Source organism: Lagopus leucura, unplaced genomic scaffold (assembly GCF_019238085.1).
Source record: "Lagopus leucura isolate 7727_CA_CO unplaced genomic scaffold, USGS_WTPT01 Super-Scaffold_100004, whole genome shotgun sequence".
Taxonomy (NCBI): Eukaryota; Metazoa; Chordata; class Aves; order Galliformes; family Phasianidae; genus Lagopus; species Lagopus leucura.
This window is the reverse complement of record NW_024962264.1, coordinates 42,398,918-42,421,635: the sequence shown is the minus strand read 5'-3', so window position 1 is coordinate 42,421,635 and position 22,718 is coordinate 42,398,918. Positions and strand designations below refer to the sequence as shown.

Below are 22,718 nucleotides of genomic sequence, written 5' to 3'. Positions count from 1 at the left end.
AAAAGTTATCTACAGGGAATTATGATTTTTGTCCAAGAACAAGCATGAGATTACAAGTCATTCTCTCTTACAGAGGAAAGGAGGTCTCTAGCTTGCATCTGTGACTCAATTTTCTAGATTTGCAAGTCACCACTGTTGCAGAAATGGAATTTCTAAATTTCTCAAATCACCTTTGCACACTGAATCAAGTTGGACTCAGCTCTTAAAAAAGAAACAATCAATTGCTAATTCATAAAAACTCCAAAATCCAGCCAAGATGAGCTAATACTGGTGAACAGTAGTATGCTTTGGGGGGGGGGAAAAAAGGAAAATATTATTTCTAGTTTAATGAGCTCTTCAAATAACCTCAAAGTACATAAAGCTTAAAATATGAGTTTTCTTCTTCTTCTTTTGTAAACGCTGTCTGCTGTCTTTTATTTGGAGAATGATCAAGGAATTTCCTTAGAACACATGCTCCTTATTGATGTACTGTGCTACAACCAAAATGTCAGTTTTATTTAGAAGAGAAAAAAAAAACACAACAAAACACCAAGATTTCAACTCCTGCAAAGTTGTGATCTAATTGGCATCTCACACTGGGCATTTTTTCTTTTATTTCTTGGGTGCAGGGGAGTTTTCTGTTTACCTATCAAAATGACAATGATACAATCTATTGCTCATGAGTTCTTTATTACTCTGAGAACATGCATGTCAATACATACTGAACAGGCAGACTGCTTGTCTCCCCCAGCACACAAGTGATGACATACTAGACCATCATGTTTCTCTTGCATTCCTGTCCTATTACCCAAATATACCCAAAAACTGGTTAAGAGTTAGTTCAACCAGATTGTTAGGATTCGGACAGTTAAGACTCATATTGACAAGTACCAGACAAAGTCTGAATTCAGTGCTGACACAGTTATGGGCAATGTGGGCTGGATTACATGACCTCCTGAAGTCCTTTCCATCCTGGATTTAGCTAGCCTGCCTATAACGTAGAGAAATCCTAACAGGAAACAATGACAGCTACTGAACAAGATACTTATCTGTGCTGCTGGAACCACAGTGAGGTACATGTTTAATAATTAATTGTTCAAATTACTTAAACTGAAAGAAATCATTCCCTACGCTAAGCTTCAGCTACAATAATGGGGAATTCACAAGCTGTCTCTTGGCCACAGTAAATGATTGTACAATTTTATCTCAGAAACTTTAAAAACAGATGTGGTAAACATCTGTGGACAGGGCTGCACCTGAAAGGTATGGCCTGATAAAACAACGAGACCTTTATAGTAAAACCAAGCAACTCCCACTTCTCCTTATTCTTATTTCCCACCACCAGTGCTCCCATCATCTGATTCACAACAATACTGTGTTTATCAGGGAGCAAGGGAACACATTTAAGAATTTCCTTGGCAAGAGATAGAGCAAGTCAACCTGATGAAGTTTAATGTATCAAATCTACTTTGTAGCATAAGCAAAATAAAGGGTGAGATGTACTATGAACTGTGGGCATTGGTAAGGGGACAGGACAAGGCATTAAAGAAAATTCTCCCCAGCAGTAGCATTGAAGCTCTTGTCTCATCCAATCATAATGCAAAGGTTTTCAGTGTTGTGGTGCTGCTTTATGCTTTCATCTTAAGCAGCTGGTTACCAACACAAAAAATTCAGAAGGTGCTCTGACTTCAGCGGTTCTAAAATATAATGAGTTAAAGAGAGACAGCAAAAGAAATTTGTAGGGAAAAGGAATTTCATTCCAACAGCAAACTACTGTCCCTCCATTAAAAAAAAATAAAACAGATGTGTTTTCAGAATTAGAAGTTGTATCTATAACCAGCCATGCTTTCATGTATTTCTGTAATAGCTTCATAAAGCTAAATCAGAGAACAGAATAACTGTCTTTGAGAGACTCATCCCATAAAGAACAATACATACAGATCTTAATCACAATTCACCACTTTCATATAATTAAGTGAAGAATTTTCAACTGTTGTATAACTTTGGATTGGGTGGGTAAAAAAAAAAAAGACCATTTTACTGCATGTCCTGGAGTAAGCACACCTTTCAAGCTACAGTGAAGTCACTGTTTTGTAGCGTAGTCATTTATAGCCAAGCTGCCTTCATAGTTAGATATACTTCCATATTTAGTTTTTTAAAAAGCACAACTTACAAGAGTATTTCTGAATCTACCATACAACTACAGAATGTAGTTTGCACACACCAGAACAGCAGCCTAGAATCTACTTTTGAGATCCTTTTTTTTCCTCTCAGTATAAGTCATTCTGAGTTTAATTAGCAGCTGAAGTAGCAGTCTCTAATTTTGTTTTATCCTTCCTAGAAACTGTAGAGCTATATCAAAATTAGGTTGAGAAAATATGGTACATACTGAACTGAGGGCCCACTCCCTTTGGAGTACTATATAGATGCTTATTATGAATGCTTTGTACTAGAGCTCTGCATTTTCTCCTTTTCAGTTACGCATCTTTTGAATAATTTCAGTTTTACTTCCACAAAGGTATTTTATATAACCAAACTATAAATAATGTTTAGATACCATTTTGCCTCATAACCACCTTCCTTACAAGATGAGATTTAAATATGATTAGATAAAATCCACTTTTTTAAGACCTGTAATTCTGATTAATTCACATTTAGTATCAAAAATACAACTCTGTACCATCAAATAAGTTCTGTCTGAAAGTATATTAAATGCAGTATCTTAACTTAAAGAAACTCTATGTGGTAGCATTCCAATCAAAATTCATCTTACCAGAGCTTGACGATAGAACAGTTCCTCTCTGAGAAGGTGCTTTGATTGTGCAAGTGTTTTTATTTTCACTTCCCCTCCTCAAAGGAAACACAGATGGCACCATTTTAACCTTGGACACTGATGCATTTCGTAGAGTGACTGGGCTTTTCTTTGGTGTATTTTTCTCTCGTTCACCTTTCACAGAAGGCATCTGCTTTAAAACAGATGATAAAAAAGCAATAGGTCATGACTGTGAGAAGCTGAGGAGTACCCTTCCTGGCATCTGTAATGAAATACTGACCATACAGGTAAGTGACACATTTAGCTGCTTGCTGTCACAGGGTCCTCCAAAGATGCAGTCAGTCATACCACCTGCAGTTCACAGCTTCAAAACCCTCTCTTACATTGCTTTTGGCAACACAAAACTAGAAGTTTAAAAAAAGTCACTAATAATGACAGAGATTATGTCAGAGTTCCTTCTTTCCTTGTCCCTCCACGCTTTAATTTGAGCTGTTTAAATACGACTGTGCCCAAACAAGATTACTTTTTAAAAATCTTTAAACCAAGCAGCTAGCTACGTTAATGAACTAAGTTGTTGCTTATCACGTCTACCCAAAACGTAACAGCCACTGTCATAGGTTTCCCTGCACAGGTCTTAAACTGTGGCAGAGAAACAAGTAAACCTTCCCACACTGAGGAATTTAAGAATGTACCTGAGACAGATTTAAAATAACCAGTTCATAGGTAGCGCTTTATCTTTTATACAGAACTATTGTTCTAGCTCATATATGCACTTGTTCATGACTATTCATGCTGAAAAACCATGCTTACAGATGTAAGCCTATGAGCACATACAGATGTCCTTGTAGTTTTTTTGTGATTCAATGCAATAAGCAATAATTTGGATATACTATGCACTTTCCACTTTTGATTACAATCCCCATTTTCAGAAATTAATCTGCACCTTACAGAAGAAAATGTACAAAGTTCAATCTAGCTGATTACTGAGCGTTTTAGATTATTTGCTCTATGGAGTTACTGAGTCTCAGCAGAATAATTAGTATTGCAAAGGCTTCCATCTCTGAACTGGTTGAATTGAAAGCATTCTCTTCAATCTGTGATTCTGAAAGTAGTGGGTAATGTAGCATACAAACTTTAAAATACTTCAAAATTAGAAAGTTCATGTTATTAATTTCTTCTGTAATGCTTCAGAAATGGACAGCTGCTTCCATTCTACCTACAGTACATTCCTTATACTGAGTTTTAGTGAAGCTTTTTTTCCTATCGAAGCAGTGAAGACTAACAAAAATTCAGACAACTCCAGGCTTCATTATTAAGTACACTGCCTCCATTTCACTGAGTAAACTAAGATTTACTCAGCCCTGAAGCTCTTTCCTTCTTTCCCACTGTTCCTTTTCTGTGAAACCTCTTTCAGCGTATGTGAAAGCAACATGTTTCTCCTGACAGGTAGCTGACTAGTCCAACAATTTTTTCCAATCCATCATGCATGCATACCTTCCAGCCAGGAAGTTTGTACCTTCCAGTTGGCTTACCCTCCCAGAAAAAGGTATGTGTCATCTGCATAAAGCATAATTCCTAGCTACTCTTAACTATTCTAATGAGTTCCATTTTTACTTCAAATAAAAGAACTCACAAACTATTCAAAGTAGACAGTTAAACTAATAAGTTAGAAGTGTTTCACCAAATTGCTGGTCTGAAAATTTTGCTTTACTTGTTAAGATACGTTTAACATTTCTATGAAAAAAAAATTAAAAACTATGTTTTAGAACTAAATTATGTTTTGAAAGAAAAAAGATTATTGAAAACAGAAGTTCATCTTTAAGATAAAATACTCAAAATTACAGTATCACTAAAATTGTACTGATAATGTGCACATTAAAGTTACATTTTTAAAAATCACAGAATCACAGAATTGTGGTGCTTGGAAAGAACCTTTAGAGATCATCAAGCCCAACCCCCATGCTGAAGCATGGTTCCCTACAGCAGATTGCAAAATCTTAACAAGTGGCAATATACAGTTTTGCTAGTTAGACTGTATTAAGATGCATGTGTTTCTGTTAGAATAATAGAATCCTCACTATATTGAACTTAAAAAAGATTCGCAAAAAAATTTAAACCACAGAATAAGATGAAGGTTGACAACAGTAAAAAGCACTTGAGGTCAAGTGCTAATTGCTTACTCTGAAGTTCAAAGAGTTTGCAATTTTTTTTTTTTTATTTTTCTCTCCTTTTGGTAGGAAGAGACTGCACCCCAGAAATCAATGTTACAACTACTTTTGTAGACACAAAACCCATTCCACAGTTGCCATCCAAAACCCATTCCACTGTGCAGTACAGAAGCCCCGTTCTTCAAGTGCACAAAATATTTAATTAAGTCAAGGAAAAAAGCTTACCACAGGAACTGAGTGCAGGACAAATGTTTCATTTGCCACATCTTTTAACAGCGGCGCTTCCAGAATTCCCATGTTGCAGTTTTGCTCTTTTTCACTTCTGTTTGGACAGATGTTTTGAGCACAGGGCTGCACTAAGGAGTCTGAAGTGTCCATCTCATCATTCAGCATCTCTTTTGAGTCTTCTCCACACGTTGGAAGCACAGCAACAGCCAAAGAGCACACTGAATTGGTAGCACTCACTTCACCAGTGTCTTCCAGATTCTGCTTCAGCGCAGGTGTCTTTGAAGTCCTGTGGGAAACGGTTCTAGGATGTGTTGTGGCGTGCACTACTTGGCTAGCAAAGAGGTGTTTCTTAAGATGCAGCTTATGGGGCTTATTCACAGGCAGTTCCACTTTCATATCTTTAGCTAAATCTGTTTTCTTTTTCAGCACTTTTACAGAAGGGGACAGTTGCCTGGGGGAAGCAACTAGTGAGGATGAGGAGGTGGTTGATTTTTTTGGTGATTGAGGAGACTGTCTTAAGGGCTCGCTCTCTTTTGACTGGAGTACAGGCCTAGACATTACCTTTGGCTTCACGTTTTTGAAATTAGGTTTGGGAAAATTAACAATCTCGCATTTCCTTGATTTGGTTATTGATGACACAATAGGCGATCTGCCCACTGTTCTTCCCGCAATTTGACCTGAACTAGTTTTAAGTGAAGGCCTTCGGTTATGCTCTCCTACAAGCATCTTGTTTGGTCTTAGTTTAGAAGACTTGTCTCCAAGTTCTGTCACAGATGGAACAGGAAAAGTTATGGGTTTTGTTCGCTCTTTAGGAGTTGAAGTAAATAGAGCAGTATCGCTTTCACTAGCCACAGGACTGAAGACCAAAAAAGTCGCTTCACATTTCAGTTCCGGTTTAACTGTTCTCTTTAGTTTTGGTACACTGCAAGGTAGCACTTCAGACACAAAAGGAGTGTTGTGCTTATACCGAAAAGCAGCATTTCCAGGGACGCTTTGTTCTTTGGTTAAGGGTTCACTGGCTTTCTTCAATACTTGCTTTCCAATGTTTTCTACTGGTAGAAGGTACATGTTACTTCCAGGACTATCCATACATGTCTGACCAACGGAATTCCTGGTTTCATCACAATCAGCAGTATTCTGAAAGACTTTTACTTGCTGATCTTCACAAGTGAAGATGTATGGTGATAATTCAGCTTGTTCATGAGGATTAATACATCTAGCAGCTTGTTTTTCAGACTGTGCTGCTGTTTCCAATTGTTCTCTGTCAATGTTACTAGTATTTTCTATACCGAGTTTAACACCTGCAGAGGCAGGATAACATACTTCAAAATCAGCAGAGGCCTCTAGGCTTCCTGAAGCCACTACCGTAAAAGACAAATTTGGTGTTTTTTCTGCACCCAATTTCTCTTCCTTATCTCCTTCATCATAAGGGATTAGCATTTCCCCCAGATGCATATCATTTTGATCAGTTTCCACTGTTCCACTTACAATGTTAGTAACATCAAATGTGCTCTGGTGACAGTGTACCCTGTTTTCTATCATGGACTGTGTGCACTGCTCTGAAGCAGGATGCGGTAGCACACAGTTTGCTTCAGTCTGACTGTAAGGCATTGATTGTTCAGTAGTTTGAGCTTGCATTTTTGTCACAGCCACATTACCTTTCAGGAAGTTTGTTGTTTCTTTCAAGTCACAATTCAAAGGATATACACTAGTCTGCTCAGTCAGAGAAGAGTTGCATACATTATCTTTATCTCCTAAGAGAATTCCTCCTTGGCAGTTGTATTTAGCAGGCACCCTTGGCAGATGAAATGCTTCAATACACTGCTGCTTTAAAAGAATACTTCCAAAGTCACTCTTATCTTCAAGAACAGCATCACCTTCATTCTCAGTCACTATATTTTGGTCAGTTGAATCACCATGTAACTTGGCAGCACAATTCTTTGAAGGAAGCGTAGCTTTGTCACATGTGTAGTCATTTCCATTTTCATCCCTTATAAGTAAGGAAGACTTCAAGCCATTCTTCGCTTTGTCATCTGACCTTTCAATATTCATTCTGAAGGCTAAATTTTAAACAATTTTCATTTTACACTTATTTAAAACCCCAGAGAATGCAGACTTCTGAATTTTGCAGAATAAACAGCTTTTCCCTGGAACACGTTCAGCTGTATGAGAGACATTTAAAAGCAGTTTCTTGTTTTTGCGCTTTCCAAGAGGATTCAAAAGTTCTAGGATTAAAATGAAATGAAAAGTGATTAGCCAAACCAGGATTTTACAACATTAAGCATTCTTAAGCAGTTGGTCTCTACTTGAATCAAGTGCAGCCATTTTGACAAACTTTGACCACTCTTCCCAACTGAAGAACAGGGAAATAACAGAGGAGTTGAACATTGAATAAAGTCTCTTTCTACGACTGGGTGACCAGACTGGTAGATGAGGGAAAGGCTGTTGATGTAGTCTACCTAGACTTCAGCAAAGCCTTTGACATGGTCTCTCACAGTATCCTTCTACGGAAACTGGCTGCCTGTGGCTTGGACTGTTTTACCCTCCATTGGATAAGGAACTGGCTGGAGGGCCATGCTCAACGGGTGGTGGTCAGTGGAGTGAAGTCTAGCTGGCGACCTCTTTCAAGTGGTGCCCCTCAGGGGTCGGTGCTGGGGCCATTCTTTTTAATATCTTCATTGATGACTTAGATGAAGGGATTGAGCGTACCCTGAGTAAGTTCGCAGATGACACCAAGTTGGGAGGTTGTGTCGATCTGCCTGAGGGTAGGGAAGCCCTGCAGAGGGATCTAGATAAGCTGGATCGCTGGGCCAAGGTGAATGGGATGAGGTTTAACAAGGCCAAGTGCCAGGTCCTGCACTTTGGCCACAATAATCCCATGCAGCGTTACAGGCTTGGGGATGAGTGGTTGGATGAGTGTGAAGAAGAGAAGGACCTGGGGGTGTTGGTTGATGCTCGGCTGAACATGAGCCGACAGTGTGCCCAGGTGGCCAAGAGGGCCAATGGCATCCTGGCCTGCATTAGAAATAGTGTGGCCAGCAGGAGCAGGGAGGTGATCATCCCCCTGTGCTCAGCACTGGTGAGGCCGCACCTCGAGTACTGTGTTCAGTTTTGGGCCCCTCACTACAAGAAAGACATTGAGGCCCTGGAACGTGTCCAGAGAAGGGCAACGAAACTGGTGAGGGGTCTGGAGCACAAGTCTTATGAGGAGCGGCTGAGGGAGCTGGGATTGTTCAGTCTGGAGAAGAGGAGGCTCAGGGGAGACCTCACTGCACTCTACAACTTCCTGAAGGGAGGCTGTGGTGAAAAAGGCTCTGGCCTCTTCTCCCAGGCAAATAGTAGGACCCGAGGAAATGGCAAGAAGTTATACCAGAGGAGGTTTAGGCTGGACATTAGGAGAAACTTCTTCTCTCAGAGGGTGGTCAGGCACTGGAATGGCTGCCCAGGGAGGTGGTGGAGTTGCTTTCCCTGGCAGTGTTCAAGAGGCACCTGGATGAGGATGGTTTAGTAGCTTGTGGTACTGGGAATGGGAGGGTGCTTGGACTAGATGATCTTGCAGGTCGTTTCCAACCTTGCGATTCTGTGATTCTATTCTATGATTCCCACACACCCGTAACGATATATTCCAGCTCTCCTATCAAAGAACGGGAAGAAGGAGGACACTGGCATTGAAAACAATGGGAAACAGATCAGGGTTTTAACTAAAAAGCAAACACAAATGTGGTATCCTTAAATGAGGATATGGACAAAGTGACGTATTTGAAAGTCAGTGAAAGGAAAACAGCAGAACGTGAACATCAGAATTATGCATATAAGAGTGATGAAATAATGAACATTCATATAAGAAATACATCAAAGTCTGAAGTGACTTAACTGCACTTCAATACAGTGAGTAGCAGAACCCTAATGAACTGAAACTCCAGGAAAACAGAGATACTTAACTGTACTACCAACCATCTTTACAGGGGTGACACAGAGAGTATATAAACCATTTCAGAAACGAAAACAAGGGAAAGAAAAAACACTTTGGGAAATACTCCTAAAAAATGTAAAAATAAAGCCAGAGCAATAAATAACATCAAAGGTAAGTTACTAAAAGCAAGAATTTATCATTCAAAAAGCTGGCATTTCCTCATAAACCTCATTTTCTTTAGCTGCAAACATACCATGAATAGTTACATTCTTAAAGTCTTTTTCAGCTGAGCAAAAGCGTAAAGCTTTTCCAGACATGCTCTAGGGCCATGAATAGTTCTGAGCATAAAAGTAGCACTCCAAGTAAGACTGTTCTAGATTTACATGAGTTTGTATGCTCATGACAGACTAAATGCAGAGAGACTTCTAGAAAGAAAAGACCACAGCCTTTTCTTTACACACGACTTTTTACCTTCAATCTGAGGTAGATGCTTGAAGACCGTGGAACAAGAAAATTAGCCACCAAAATAAGGCACTAATCCGCTCCCTGCTTCCTTTTCTCAATTCCAAAACAAAAATCACTGAGAATAAAAATCTGGACTAGATAGACCCTGCTTAAACTCTCCCAGTTTCTAATAGCTCCAGATCCTCTGACTGCCCACTGTTATTCAACCCCTACAGCAGCATGAGCAATAGTGGTACCCTTTTCAATTCTCTATTATGAAACATGAGGTAGGTTCAAGAGTTCTTCCACAGAAGTCTTCCCTTGAGGCTGGGCAAGAACCTGTCCTGAACAATCTTCCGTCCAGTTAAGTTGATCACAGAATCAACTGTTGAAAAATGCCTGTAAACTTTGCTTCCACTGTTGTTTTGATATATTAAAACTAGTTGCTTCTTGTTTGGAGGCTAACTCATAACACACCATACAGCTTGCCCAGGTAGTCATGCAGCAAGAAGTTAAGAGGTTCCATTTTGATTTAGCATTTGCTCTGATGCAAAGACCATTCTCACCTCTTTCAAGCGCTTTCACACAATAGAAAAGTAGGGAACTCTAGTATGCCACTTCACAAAGCTGAGGTCTCAAGAACTTAAAGAATGATACCTTAGCTTAATATGGATTGCTGATTTGTCAAAATTTGAAACAGGAGCATTGAATTAAACTTTGATACCATCAATGCTTAAGAAGTCCCAAGAAAAAAAGAAGCAGGTTTGAGACCGAATAGAAAAATCAAGAAATTGTTTAAGCCGAATATGAGTATGTGCACGTGTACTAATAGAAATCTGCTCAGTCCAGGTTCCCACATAATGAGAACATTCACAAAAACATACCATTGATGCAACTATTTTTAAAGCAGCTTTTCACTTCAGCAATCAATATTTTCAATATCAACTACACTAGATTCAAGGTTGGTTCTGCTTTGTATAGACATTTGGAGTTTAAAAGTAACTTCCATAAAAACAAGACTACTTCCTAAGGCTTAAAAATAGTGTATAACAAAATCTGTTATAGAAAGTTAGCTCTCAAAAATTAAGATTCTGTATCTTAAGAATAGTAGGCACTTAAATATGTTAACTGGGTCTATGAGCTTCCAGATGGTGAGAAGTTCTTCTGACTTAAGAGCTGCCATAGACAAAACAACTGCCTTTCCAAACTACATCTTTCCAAGAATACATTGCTCCTGATGAACTGAAAGAGTCAGGGAATTCTCTAAACTAAATACTACTACCGAACTCTGAATTTAGTTACCAGACCTCTTAGGCTTTTCCTTTCCACAACAGATATATAAAACCTTAAGGGAACAGAAGCAATGCTTTGGAAAAAAAGGAAGCCAGCTTGGAAAGCAGACTCTTCTAAGAAGAGCACTGTCCATCTTCGGGTGGCCCCAGATTCAGCACACACTACAACATACGAAGTAGGACTCAGAGCAAAGATCTTGCAGCTTCTATTTATCTACATGGAGTGCTGCTGGCCTGGGAAGGTTTGAACATGTGCTATAGAAGTACAGGGGACAGACACCAAGTGTCTGCTAGTTCAGTGTTGGGTAAATAAGAGTCAAAACAATATGAATTAATATAAATAAATCAAGCTGCAAGATCCCAAACTGCTTCAAGAATGCAAGCCAGTTCAAATGTATTACACTTAAAAGGCTGACAGCAATATGACGCTTTTCCTGGTGTTCCATCTGAAACTGGATGCTTTCACCCACACAGTCACCATGTTTACTCAAACCCACCAGCTCTGTTTGCACAGCCTGTACCAAGGGACACAGCAGAGATCTGAAAGAAAAGGGTGTGCCCCTACAAGCGGGAAAGCAGCCTGGAAGTGCTCCAGGCAGCTCACTGTACTTGAATGCTATGCTCAAGGCATCTTCAGTATCCATACTTCAGCAAAAAGCTGTATTACACTGCCACAATTAACACTCAGAAGTTGGGAATTATTTTAAAATATGTTCTGGGAGAACTCTGCATTCAGAAGACCGGTCCAGTGACTTTTCTTAAAAAGTAAAGCAAGTGCTCCTCCTACTTAGCTAAGATATTTGCAAAGATATTTGAAAGAAGTGTTTAGAACTGGAACCTAACGTTTGAGGATCTGGAAGCACAGCCACCTGATCATGAAGTTCTGTGTGTTCACATGCCTTTCCTCACACTGTTTTACAGCAGCAGGAAGGTGAAACTCACAGATGTAGGAGATAAGCACACACAGGCCGGTGACAAATCCTAGCTGTAAAAGCAGTGCAAGTAAGCAAATGTATTTTATGAGTTGTGATTAAGTGCATGATCAAACAAAATCAAAGCTACGTCTTGGAATGGGCAGATCAGAATACCAACAAGCCTCTCGCTTGAATATTCTGGTAGCTTCCATTGCTAGGACTCAATCAGGCACTCATTCTCAGCTCCATTAAGACAACATTCATGGCTAGAAGCATGGAGTTTTTTGGGGGGGGCTGCACTACACAACTGCAATGCATGATCACTTGTGCTCAGAATTATCACTGGCTTGGCTTTTAGGCTATTGCTACCACAAACAAAGCCACTGCACAGTTTTCCATGAGATCAATATTCAGTCTGCCCCTCTTCAACAATTTCCAAGAATGATGAAGCTTTTCCTTCCGGTTAAATTAGTTAACTTTTCAATGAAATGTTCCTGGATTTTCAGTGAGGTGGTTTGTTTGTTTGTTTGTTTGTTGTTTTTAAGTCAGCTCCCGTACAATCAAGGATAAAGTTTCAGGTCAAAATGAAAGCAGGAAGCTAGAACTTAAGACAATACGCATTCATTGTTCTGGCACTCCCTTAGCAGATCAAGGTCCAAGTCCTACTTGTTGACAAATCTGATTGAACAGCTGAGCACAGATTGGACTGATGTTCACCAACCCCAACTCAGTGTTCCAACTTATTTGACTACATGTGGTTACATATACTGCTCACTTAGTCTAACACCTGCATCCTGGATAAACTGCTGATTTCTCCATTTCTGCCATTAAACTCTATACAGAAGCAGGTACAGGGCACCAGTACAGAACAGCTACTACACCTGGGATTTTCACCACAAATTCAGAAGCAGGGGAAAGAATACAGGGTGTTGCTGTGCGTTTCTTAAAATGTATATTTTTTTTTGTGCATATACACACACACAAATATATATATATATATATATGTACAGAAAATACAATCCACAAGTCTACAGATTTCTGACTAAGCAGACTTTCTGTTCACTGCTAGTCTCCTCTTGGCTGAGAAGGACACAGCCTTCATAAAGCAGCAACTAAAAAAAGGCAGAAGCTCTCTGCAAGAGCAACAACACCAGGCTGCAAAGGTGGTGGCTGAAATACCAGGCATAACTCCGGAGAAAAGAAAATAATTCTTGCCTCCTAACAGTGAGTCATGATTGACATGCTCAGCAAGTCAGAGCAGAGATGGCTTTAACCATTACCACTGAAATAACTCCTACACTAAACATTCGCCTTTTAAAATTAAGTTCTAATGCCAAATACACCACAATGCACTAGGCACCATACACTGAAACTACATTAGGGTACAATGCTGACTTGAAATTTTTCATGCTTCTGAATTATTTTACATAGCATCTGTGCCTGTGCCCATGGGTTTGGTGTAAACACTGCCCAACATTTAACGGACATCACCAGTATTCTGGCAAGTAGTAAGATTGTGTCATTAAAATGTGACAGCTGAGGCCACAACAAAACTGATGAGCTCCTGTTCTTGTGTCCTTTCAGATCTTCACCTAAAGCTGGGAGCCAGTTCAGCAGCTGGCTATATTTAACAATACACAGTGTGAACTAGTTTACTGAGCACTTGGAACACTTCCAGTGTAATCTGTAGTGAAGTAAGATACAGTAAACCCAAAAGTACTATTTAGCTCTAGAGGATTATTCTGTGTAACAAATCTATAACCCAATTAATTATCTGAATAAAGCTGATCAATACATTCCCTAATAACTGAAATAGCAGCATCCTTGTCACGGTATCCTTTTGCAGTGCAGATTATTCATCAAGATGCTTATGATTTCCCAAGTTAGCCAGGTCAGAAGTTTAATCAGCTCCCAGTTTTTGCAGACACAAAGATGCCTGCTGTGCAGGAGTGGGCACTCATTCAGAGAAGACTACAGCCAGCTAAGGGGAGGTTTCACATATTCTGTAAGAAATTGTACCACCGAGTCAGGAACACACTCTTGCACAGCAGTAGTATCACAGCAGATTTTAATTCTGAAAATGCTATTATTTGCCAGTTGAAGCACAGTCGTTCCTATGCATTTTATAATATTCAAGGCTATTAATTACACCCAAGTGAACAAAATCCAATAAAACTTCAAGAAATAGGTTAACAGAAATAACATTTTTGCAGCCAAATAGGAAACAATTCCAATGCAATGACTAGAAATCCTCAAGGTGTAGTGGTTGCTGCAGATTTTCAGAAATATAGTAGCTGGATGCTACTATAAACTCTATCAATCTTAGCAACTTAACTGTTTTTTCACCTGCAACCTTGCCCAGCTGGCATTTGGAGTAACTGGGCACCTCACAATTGTTGTTCCCAACCCTCTAGTCTGAAGAGAGAGGAAAAATAAACAAATCTAATGCATTGTTTTTATATCTTAAAAAAAAAAAATAAAAAAATTATGTTCCCTACAGAGGAAACTTTCTCACAATGAGATCAGTTCTGCTGCTTGAGTTTTGTTTTCATATTTTAACTCTTTTGTAGATTTCTTGTTTATCTTTTGGTCTCAGACCAAAGATTAAATCCATACAAGACCTGGCCCTGCAGAGCAAAGCACAGTGCTCTACCTCTGTAGGGTAGAGGAATTAAACAAGAAAAATGCCACACCAGCTTTGCAGAGCAGCTCGGAGAAAACAGCTCAATTGATGCAACACGTAGGCAGGGGGAGGGGGTGCAGTCTCACCGCCGCTGCCCGCAGCTCTGGCACTCCTGGGTCAGGTGGGGAGAAGGGAAAACTGCGCTCCCGGGGCAGGCTGCCAGGATGGGGCTGTTTGTCTCACCCACGCAATGTGGGCTGGATTCAGACTAGCGGGCTGCGAAGCCCGTAGCTGCAGGGAGCGGGCTCCACGGCAGTGCGGAGCTGTGCGCTGCTGCAGAGGGCCCTGCACGCGCTGGGCATCAGCGGGAATCACCCCTACCTACAGCTTGTCCCATCAGTCCTTCAGAGACCCCTCAGTAGTGCTACAATCTCAGTAAATTATAACATGCTAAGACGCATGTTGTGTAAATCCATTATTATAAAACTTGCTTAAACTTAGGATCAAATACAAATGCCGCTTACTATAGCTTTCATTTTGTTCTGTGTTACAGCCAAATCTCTACACTTCCACAGGAGAGCTGAAGAAGTGTTTCAGCTTCCAAGTGCTAACCTCTGAAGCAGTTCTCCCCATTCAGCTATTTAGCTGACTTGACAGCTTCGCAGATGAGCAAAGATAAAACCAGGCTCTGCAAGAGAAAAGGTACAAGCAGACCTCTACAGACACCCTGGAACTACAGCTTTACATGGCCCAGATCATCAGCTTTCATTTTAGCTTAAGCCTGACCAGAATCAGTGCTGCAGGCCTGGTGCACATCCATACCTGCTGCTCCCAAGTCCGCAGGAGATGCTGGCAAGGTGCTGCTGCTATGCTACCAAGGAACCCTAATTATTCATTTTACAGCTGCACTCTTCTTTTGTACTAAAACTAGGCCATAACCCTAGAATAACTGACAGCCTAGCAGCACTGAATGCTGAACAGGCAAAAACTGCCTTATGCATCCTTTGGCTGGCTGATTGGCTTTTTGGGATGTCAACCCTGTCCTTTTTGAAAGGGTTGATCCCACATTAACTTCTCCCCCTCCATCTGATGATCCACTGGTATGCACAAATCCACTCTCTGAAGCATCTTGAACTTGGTGCCCTGCTTAAACTATTCAGTCTGCAGTACTGCTGGTCTCACATTTAACCCTTATTAGCTTTGACTTCACCAGTTTTACGAACCTGATGAAAGACAGCCTGAATTACATACAAACAGCAATAGCAGTGTGATTATTTAAAGGACACTGATCTCATCCAGTACACTTTTAGTATTGATTTTACCACCCGACTCCATTTGTTAGGAGGCAACTCTGCCTCCTAGATTTCAGCTTAAAGACAAAATACAACAATTTTCATAGCCAAATTTGTTACAGCGTATTTTTTTGTGAGAATGAGGAAAGAAAGTCTGAAAAAAATTCCTAAGGTACTTATATAAACTGACCTTGCACAACTGAATACTGTCCCATGAGCACCGATAAACTTTCTCAAAATTATGTCAGTAAGTTTAAATTCACAGGACAAAATTATGTTATCTGCAAGTATGAAGTTTGCCAAAGCCTACCAATGATGTTGCCATTTCTAGATATCCATCTAGAAACCCATGAATTCATGGTATACCAACTCATTTCCAGCTCTGTTAGGATACTAAATGCACATCTTGTTGACATAAGTACTCTGGTAAAAGAGATCCCAGCATACTGCATAATTCTGAACTCAGAGGAACTGCCTAGGCAGGGGAAAAAAAACAAAATAGAGAAACCCCAAACCACAGACACGTACCCAGAGCTGAGTAATCCAAGAAAATAAATATGGGGAAAAGTCATGAAGCTTCTCCTGGTAGGAAAATACATCACCCTAATTGCAGAATCCTGAAAGAGAAAAAAAGTTGAGCTAAAGAATTCAAAAGAGACCTCAACTCCCTGGTGCTCCCATTTTCCATCTCTCTAATTTCAGGAGTGCTCTGTTCCTCCTACACCAGGTATTTGAGGACTTCCCCAGAACAGAGGGCAGTTTCTACCTTGATATTTATTCCTTCAAATACACCACTGGGGTTTTATTTTCTGCGAGCCAAGTTGCACATAGCAGAGGTGCTTTTACAAGTCGTTTGGGTATAATACTGCTCACAAATATCAACTGTAAGCAATTAATGCTGCACTAGGAGCCTTCTCCAATGAAAACTGCCTCACAAGAAGCAAGGATGGAACAAACTGCCATTTGGAATTCAGGCAATTAATTTTCTGGAAAACTATATCCAAGACTTCAGAGTTGCAAAGGAGTATGTGTGACTGTACTGTTCAAAAAGTCTTTTGAAAAACTACTGAGCAATACCTGCCTGTCAAGTAGATATAAGAACAGCTGGGTGCCCTAAGCTTTCCTGGGCTGGATTTCTTGTATCTGCAAGTAAGTTCTTCCTCAAAGCAAGGTAGGCTGCAAGCAAGAAGGGCACTGGGGCACGCAACGGGGACAACCTTTAGTGTTCAGAAATTATTTCCACTTCTCTGATTGTCCATATCAAAAACTGACCAGTAGCATGGGTCCTTTGCTTCTGACTACAGATAATGATCTTAAAAAAAAAAAAAAAAAAGAAAAATCCCCAGCTAGCCTATGTTTTTTTTAAAAGCAAAAAAGAGAAAAATCTTAATTCTCTCTAAAAATTAAGTTGTCAGTCAGACAAGTCTTCCACCTTAATACACAGTTAGATCAAGTACTTTATTCACCTTCTTCACTATCACTATTATAGAGACCATCAGATGTGAAAGGTAGAACTAATCATCTTCATTATATTAAGCTGTGCTAAAATCTCCTGAATTGTTTTACACAGTATTGTCCTCATCCAAACCATAACCAAGATCAACTGCTTGCTTAAGTTCCCAGTTTCTAAAGTTTTAATTTTTAGCAGTTTATCACCCACATCTATTTAAACAGTTGCACAGAATCTAGTTTGTATTTCTACCTTCACATCTCTGAATTCCAAGTTTGTGTGCCTATTAGGACCAAGAATTTACAGAGGCATTTTTTTTCTGTTGTTATTTGTTTCTTTGTTTTCTTTTTGTTTATCTATTTCTGCTTATTTTAACAAGCCTGCTTAGCATCAGCTTCCATAAGCAGAAGAAAAACAGCAAACCTCAGTATTCAGGTTTACTTATATGTCAGGTGCTTGAATGTTTCTTCATAAGAAATATACAATGGAAAAATATATTTAAGGTCTTTGACGAAGAAACCTCAAGTCTAATCACAGCCACAGATTCAGGTTACTTGCAGGATGATTGATGAATTAGATGCTTGTATCTGTCTTATCCTTTGAGACAAACGGGTAACTCATTTACATTCTACACATAGAATATACCAGTTCTTGTACAGAACTATGAGATACTACTTCTGCAAGTAACATCAACTGCATGTATCACTCTAGAAGTAATACCTCCTATTTATTTAAATGGAAACTACAACAGATACAAAGAGCACATTAACACTAGTTACTGGCAAATTCTCAGCAACAAAACTCTATTTTTCAACACAGTCACCACCAGTAGCTATGCATTTTCACCAGCAATGAACCTTCATGCCATGCTCATAAAAATCTGCACCTGCAGAGGTGGCCTACTGTTACTATCTCCACTGCTGAAATGCACCTCTCACTGCCTTACTGTGCTCACACCCACTGTTTGGTCTCCAGAAACATTCAGAAGTGAATGTCAGCGGGTGTGATTTTTTCTGCATACAGGAATTTGGTTCCACACCTTTGAACTATACGCAATTCTGTGTCAGACGTCATGTTGTTAAGAGTGCCTCTCTGCTGCTCTCAATCACACGGCAACAAAATTTATTGCAACACTGGCAGGAAGGTTCAATCTCTACTTCCATATCACCAACATCCAACCCCGACGTTGTGGGTCACCATAATAAAATATGAAGCATTACTTTTGGAGCAGCTCTAATCTATTTGGTAAGATTCCTGCTAGGTTAAACATCAATTCTAGTATCTGTACACAAATCAGAGATCAGTAAGTAAAGAGACTCCCGAGCTGACTACAGAAGAAGTGCTTCTATTTCCAGCAAACAATGTCACAGCACAGCCTGACTTGGACTTGGTTAACTGAAACTGAAGGACAAGCAACCATGAGGATCAACACCCCCCTAAACAAGAGCCCACACTTGCATAGAATCTCTCATGGCCTGGAGAGATTCATCTTGCACATACCCTGAAGGTCAATACATTCAAAATATTCAGTATTGGAGGGGAACCAAATGCCAGCTTGGAGAACATTCCTTGGATCTCACCGCCAGACCTGTCTCAAATAGAGGCTGCCAACTTCTCGCATCTTACATCACATGAGCCACAGAGATCTGACAGCCCCCTTGTGCCATTCCACCTTGCTGCTAGGATGCACAGGGCCAGCAACAGCTGGAAAGCAACACTCCTCAGAACCTAAGGATGTACCTCAGCAGCTGCACAAATGCAGCTGGGGGAACCAGAGTTGCCTGCCCAGGTGTGGCAGTAGCAGAGACAAAGAGTGCAGCTGCAGTAGCACAAGGAGAAAAATGTGGGAAAAAGGAAAAACACCACTACAAATTTCAGTTCCTATCCAGACTTGCCTGCCAGATTATAGTCCTATTTTAATATTCCAACACTGTAAAAAATTTTACAACTATCTACAAACTGGTTCACTGAGTAGTTTCTTCAGTTATGCCTCAGGAACTGGCTCAAGTCCTATTAAAGCTTCAGTTCACTTCGGAAGGTAAGTTCAGATGTTTTGTGAAAAAGTTACTCAGAGCACAGCTGCAGAGATGACTGTTAGAAAAAAAAAAAAACAAAAAACCTAAACAGTGTATGAGAGTCACAAGACCACTTTCTGCTTAATACCTACCATTTTCAGAAAGAAACAAGATGTCAGTGCTGTCATGCTTATTTAGAGAGAATATATACAGAGAAATACCAGCCACTACTTCCTTCTCCAGCCAGAAGGTGCTTGCAAACATTTAGATACCAGTTATGTGCTTGAGTGGCAGCAACAATTTCCTACACAGAACACATGCAAATACACACCACCTGCTTACACCAACTAAAAGCCTCATGCCAAAGCACAGAGCCAATTCACAACTGCAGGCCTGGGAGCCTAGGCTGGAAGACACAGGAGCACACTTGCTTTTCAAGCACCTGAACGCATTACCATAGCCTGATTTGAGGCAGGGTTGGCCTTCTGGAAAGGCACAAGGTGTGCAAGGACCATGCAAGTGCTTTTTTCTTCCATGAATCAAAGCCAATTGCTGGGTAGCAGTCAGTACCATGCAGTCACTTCAGATCCCATGCTCATTTAAATCATGATAAGGGGAAGAAATCTAGCAGTGCCCACCAACCACAGGTCTCACAAGCTGCTCTCTTTCACTCCCATTTGCTGAGGAAAGGAGCAGTTCAGCAGCACATTAGCCAGCTGTGATAAAGTTTTCTCCATTAATAAAATAAAAAGCCTAGGAAAAAGTTGTGTTACCAGTCCTACTCTACAGCAGCAGAAAGCCAGAGGTAAAGATTGGAGGGATACAAATACATGCATAAAAACTAAAAAAAAAAAATAATAATAATTCATCTCTTCACAGAATCACAGAAGTGTAGAGGCTGGAAGGGACCCCTGGAGATCATTCAGTCCAACCTCTCTCCTTGCTAAAGCAGCATCCCAGAAGTACACCACACATGAAAGTATCTAGGTGGGTTCTGAGTATCTCCAGAGAAGGAGACTCTCCAGCCTCTTTGTCACAGTACTTTGTCACCCTTCCTCCTCTGCCATTTCAGAGTAAGACTGGGGGACAGAGAAAATAACGTTTTGAGAATAAATATATTAGGCAACCTAAGTAATTGTAATTTTAAGATGTTACTCTTGCACAACAACCCTGCAAAAGTTGCCTCTAAGATTTTGTTAAAAGGAATTTCTAACCTTATCTGACTGCCACATCCAGTCTTTCCTCCTGCATAACTGTTTCAGGAAGAAAGGTTAAAAAACAATGCAAAAAGAAACAACTGAAAGAATGCACACAACACAGAGAAGCTAAAAGTAGAGGTTACAGCGAAGGTAAAAGTAAAGGTTAAGTCATGGCTATCTGTTTGACCAAAATCCCCAGAATCACCAGTGGAGAACAGTACCAAAGCAGAGCACTGGCACCTGAACTGGGGCTTTTTAATCTGCCACCAGCTTGCCCATGCCTCCTGTTGGCTTTATTTTCAAGCACTGGATGCTTGTTTGTAGGTTAGTTAGTCCTGCCTAGAGTCCAGCTCTTAGAACAGAGCACTGATTACAGTTTGATAATACATTAAAGTCACTGTGTTCTTTAAATAGTTAAATACCTTTTGGATTATTTCTTGTCCCCATTTTTGGTATAGTCTCCCTCCCCTATGGATAAACTTACTACATTTTCTTTACCACCTTTAGAAGTTCAATTGATCTTTCCTTCTATTTATAAATCACAAATACCAATAGCTCCTATTTCAGTATTTTAGCTAAAGATAGCAACGGACAGGAAAAAAAATGCTTTAACAAGCAACAAAGATCACAGATCAAAGATCAGAATACAAAATTGCAATGACAAGCTGGAGCCCTATTATTATCTCAGAGTCTCTACTTTAAGAGCTGTGACTTGATTGTTCTTCCCAAACTTTAACTGAAAATGGCACATTTTACTTGTTTTGCCAACACATCAACCAGCCATCCAGGAAATAATGTGTCAGCAACATATGGAAACTACTTGCATGAGTTTTTTTTGGCATTTCTCCCGAAGCCTGGCATGGTTTAAGCATTAATTGTGGAAGCCACTAATACCTCTGTTTTAGCTGTTAAATTTAAAACATCAGGGGAACATTAAATCAATGACAGTATGCGATTACCATTTGATATAACTTACCAAACCTCCCTCACTAAGGCCATCAGCTTCTAAATAATTTTTGTAACCAAAAGGCTTATTTTGGAGTACATTTAAGCACAAAGATTCAGAAAGTACCAGTAATCTTACTACCCACTCAGTAGCAAACAATAAACAGTTAAGAGCCATATATAAAAGTATGCTTCTGTATTTATAGAATTAGCAACTTCCAATTAACGCATTAGGAAAGTTATTTGGAATACAGTAGCATCTTGTAGTAAGGCTACAATAGAGGAAAGAAAGGAACAGCACAACTTACTGAAGACAAGGCCCAAGCATTTTAAGAGAGATGACTTGAGACTGAGTCATCAGAAACTTTCCTCAGTGGCGTACATCAGAAGGCAAGCAAACAGTAAGACCAAGGAAAAAAAAAAAGGAAAACAAAACATAGAAGCTGGACTTTCCAGAACTCTCCCAAGAGATTTCAGCTGTCAAAGATCAATTCAGCCATGCAGCAATAATAGGCTCCAGCTAAAGAATTTTCCTTTGACTCTGCCAGCAATTTATCAAAAGCTTGCTGTGTGCTAGCAGCACATCCTAGAGCAGGTTTGATGAGGATGTCACAGACCAGGCAGGTGATATTTGCGGAGACACACACTCTGCCACTTTATGCCACGCTTACAGTGAGGGACAGGAGTGTTGCACAGCAGAGCAAGCAACCAGTTTGCCTGGCTAGGAGCGGAGCAAAAGGCAGATGGACATGCCAAACTTCCCCTTCTGTTACTTAGTGACTTCTGGAAAACCTGATGAGCCAGAACACCAGGAAACACAGTGATAGGTGGGTGGGTGGAGGAGCAGGAGGGGCAAGGAAAGCATTAAACTCCAGAAATCTGAAGGTCAAAGAATTACCTAATGTAGCACTATGTTTGTTATCTCAAGAGCAGATTAAAGTTGAACAGGCAGGATGGGGAAGCACTGCCCCACGCTCCGAGTCTCCAGGAGAAACACATGCAGTCACGCAAACGTTTCCCACAGCGTCCCTCACCACACACCACAGGTTACAGCAAACAGCTACTCCAGGAGACAGTTCCACATGAAACAGCCTGCAGAGCAGCTTGGACAAATTTTATTTTAGCCGTCCTGAAGTCAGCCCAAGGAAAGAACAGTTGTTTGGAAACATCATATTGCAACACATAAGTCCTTATTCAGTTTTGCCCTAACAGAACTAACAGCTTTCCCTCACCTGTTTTAAGTGACACAAACCGCAGTCGCTTATCCTTGTCTGCTACAGGCAAGGAAAAAAAAGAACGTGCCACTTCCAAAAACTCAGCTGAAGACTTTCCTCTGCTGAATTTCACCACATCACAGACTTACCCTACAAGTGTATAATTTGCTGTTACACCTATTTAATGTAGCTTTTTCAATTAATTCAGCATTGAAAGGAGGAAAAAGAAAAGAAAAGAAAAGAAAAGAAAAGAAAAGAAAAGAAAAGAA

General features: G+C 40.1%; 1 protein-coding gene across 5 annotated transcripts in view; it reads right to left on the bottom strand.

The window, feature by feature from the left end:
• Window positions 1–22,718, bottom strand: part of MTUS1 (microtubule associated scaffold protein 1) — a 111,630-nt gene that overhangs the window by 75,200 nt on the left and 13,712 nt on the right. For 4 of the 5 annotated variants that reach the window (XM_042870487.1, XM_042870486.1, XM_042870489.1 and 1 more), the window contains exons 2-3: window positions 5,146–7,373; window positions 2,753–2,945 (exon numbers count right to left, since the gene is read on the bottom strand). In XM_042870487.1, the coding sequence (XP_042726421.1) occupies window positions 2,753–2,945; window positions 5,146–7,200 (2,248 nt within the window). In that variant the 5' untranslated portion in view covers window positions 7,201–7,373. The remainder of the gene's footprint in view (window positions 1–2,752; window positions 2,946–5,145; window positions 7,374–22,718) is intronic. The other variant, XM_042870488.1, reaches the window with a different exon arrangement.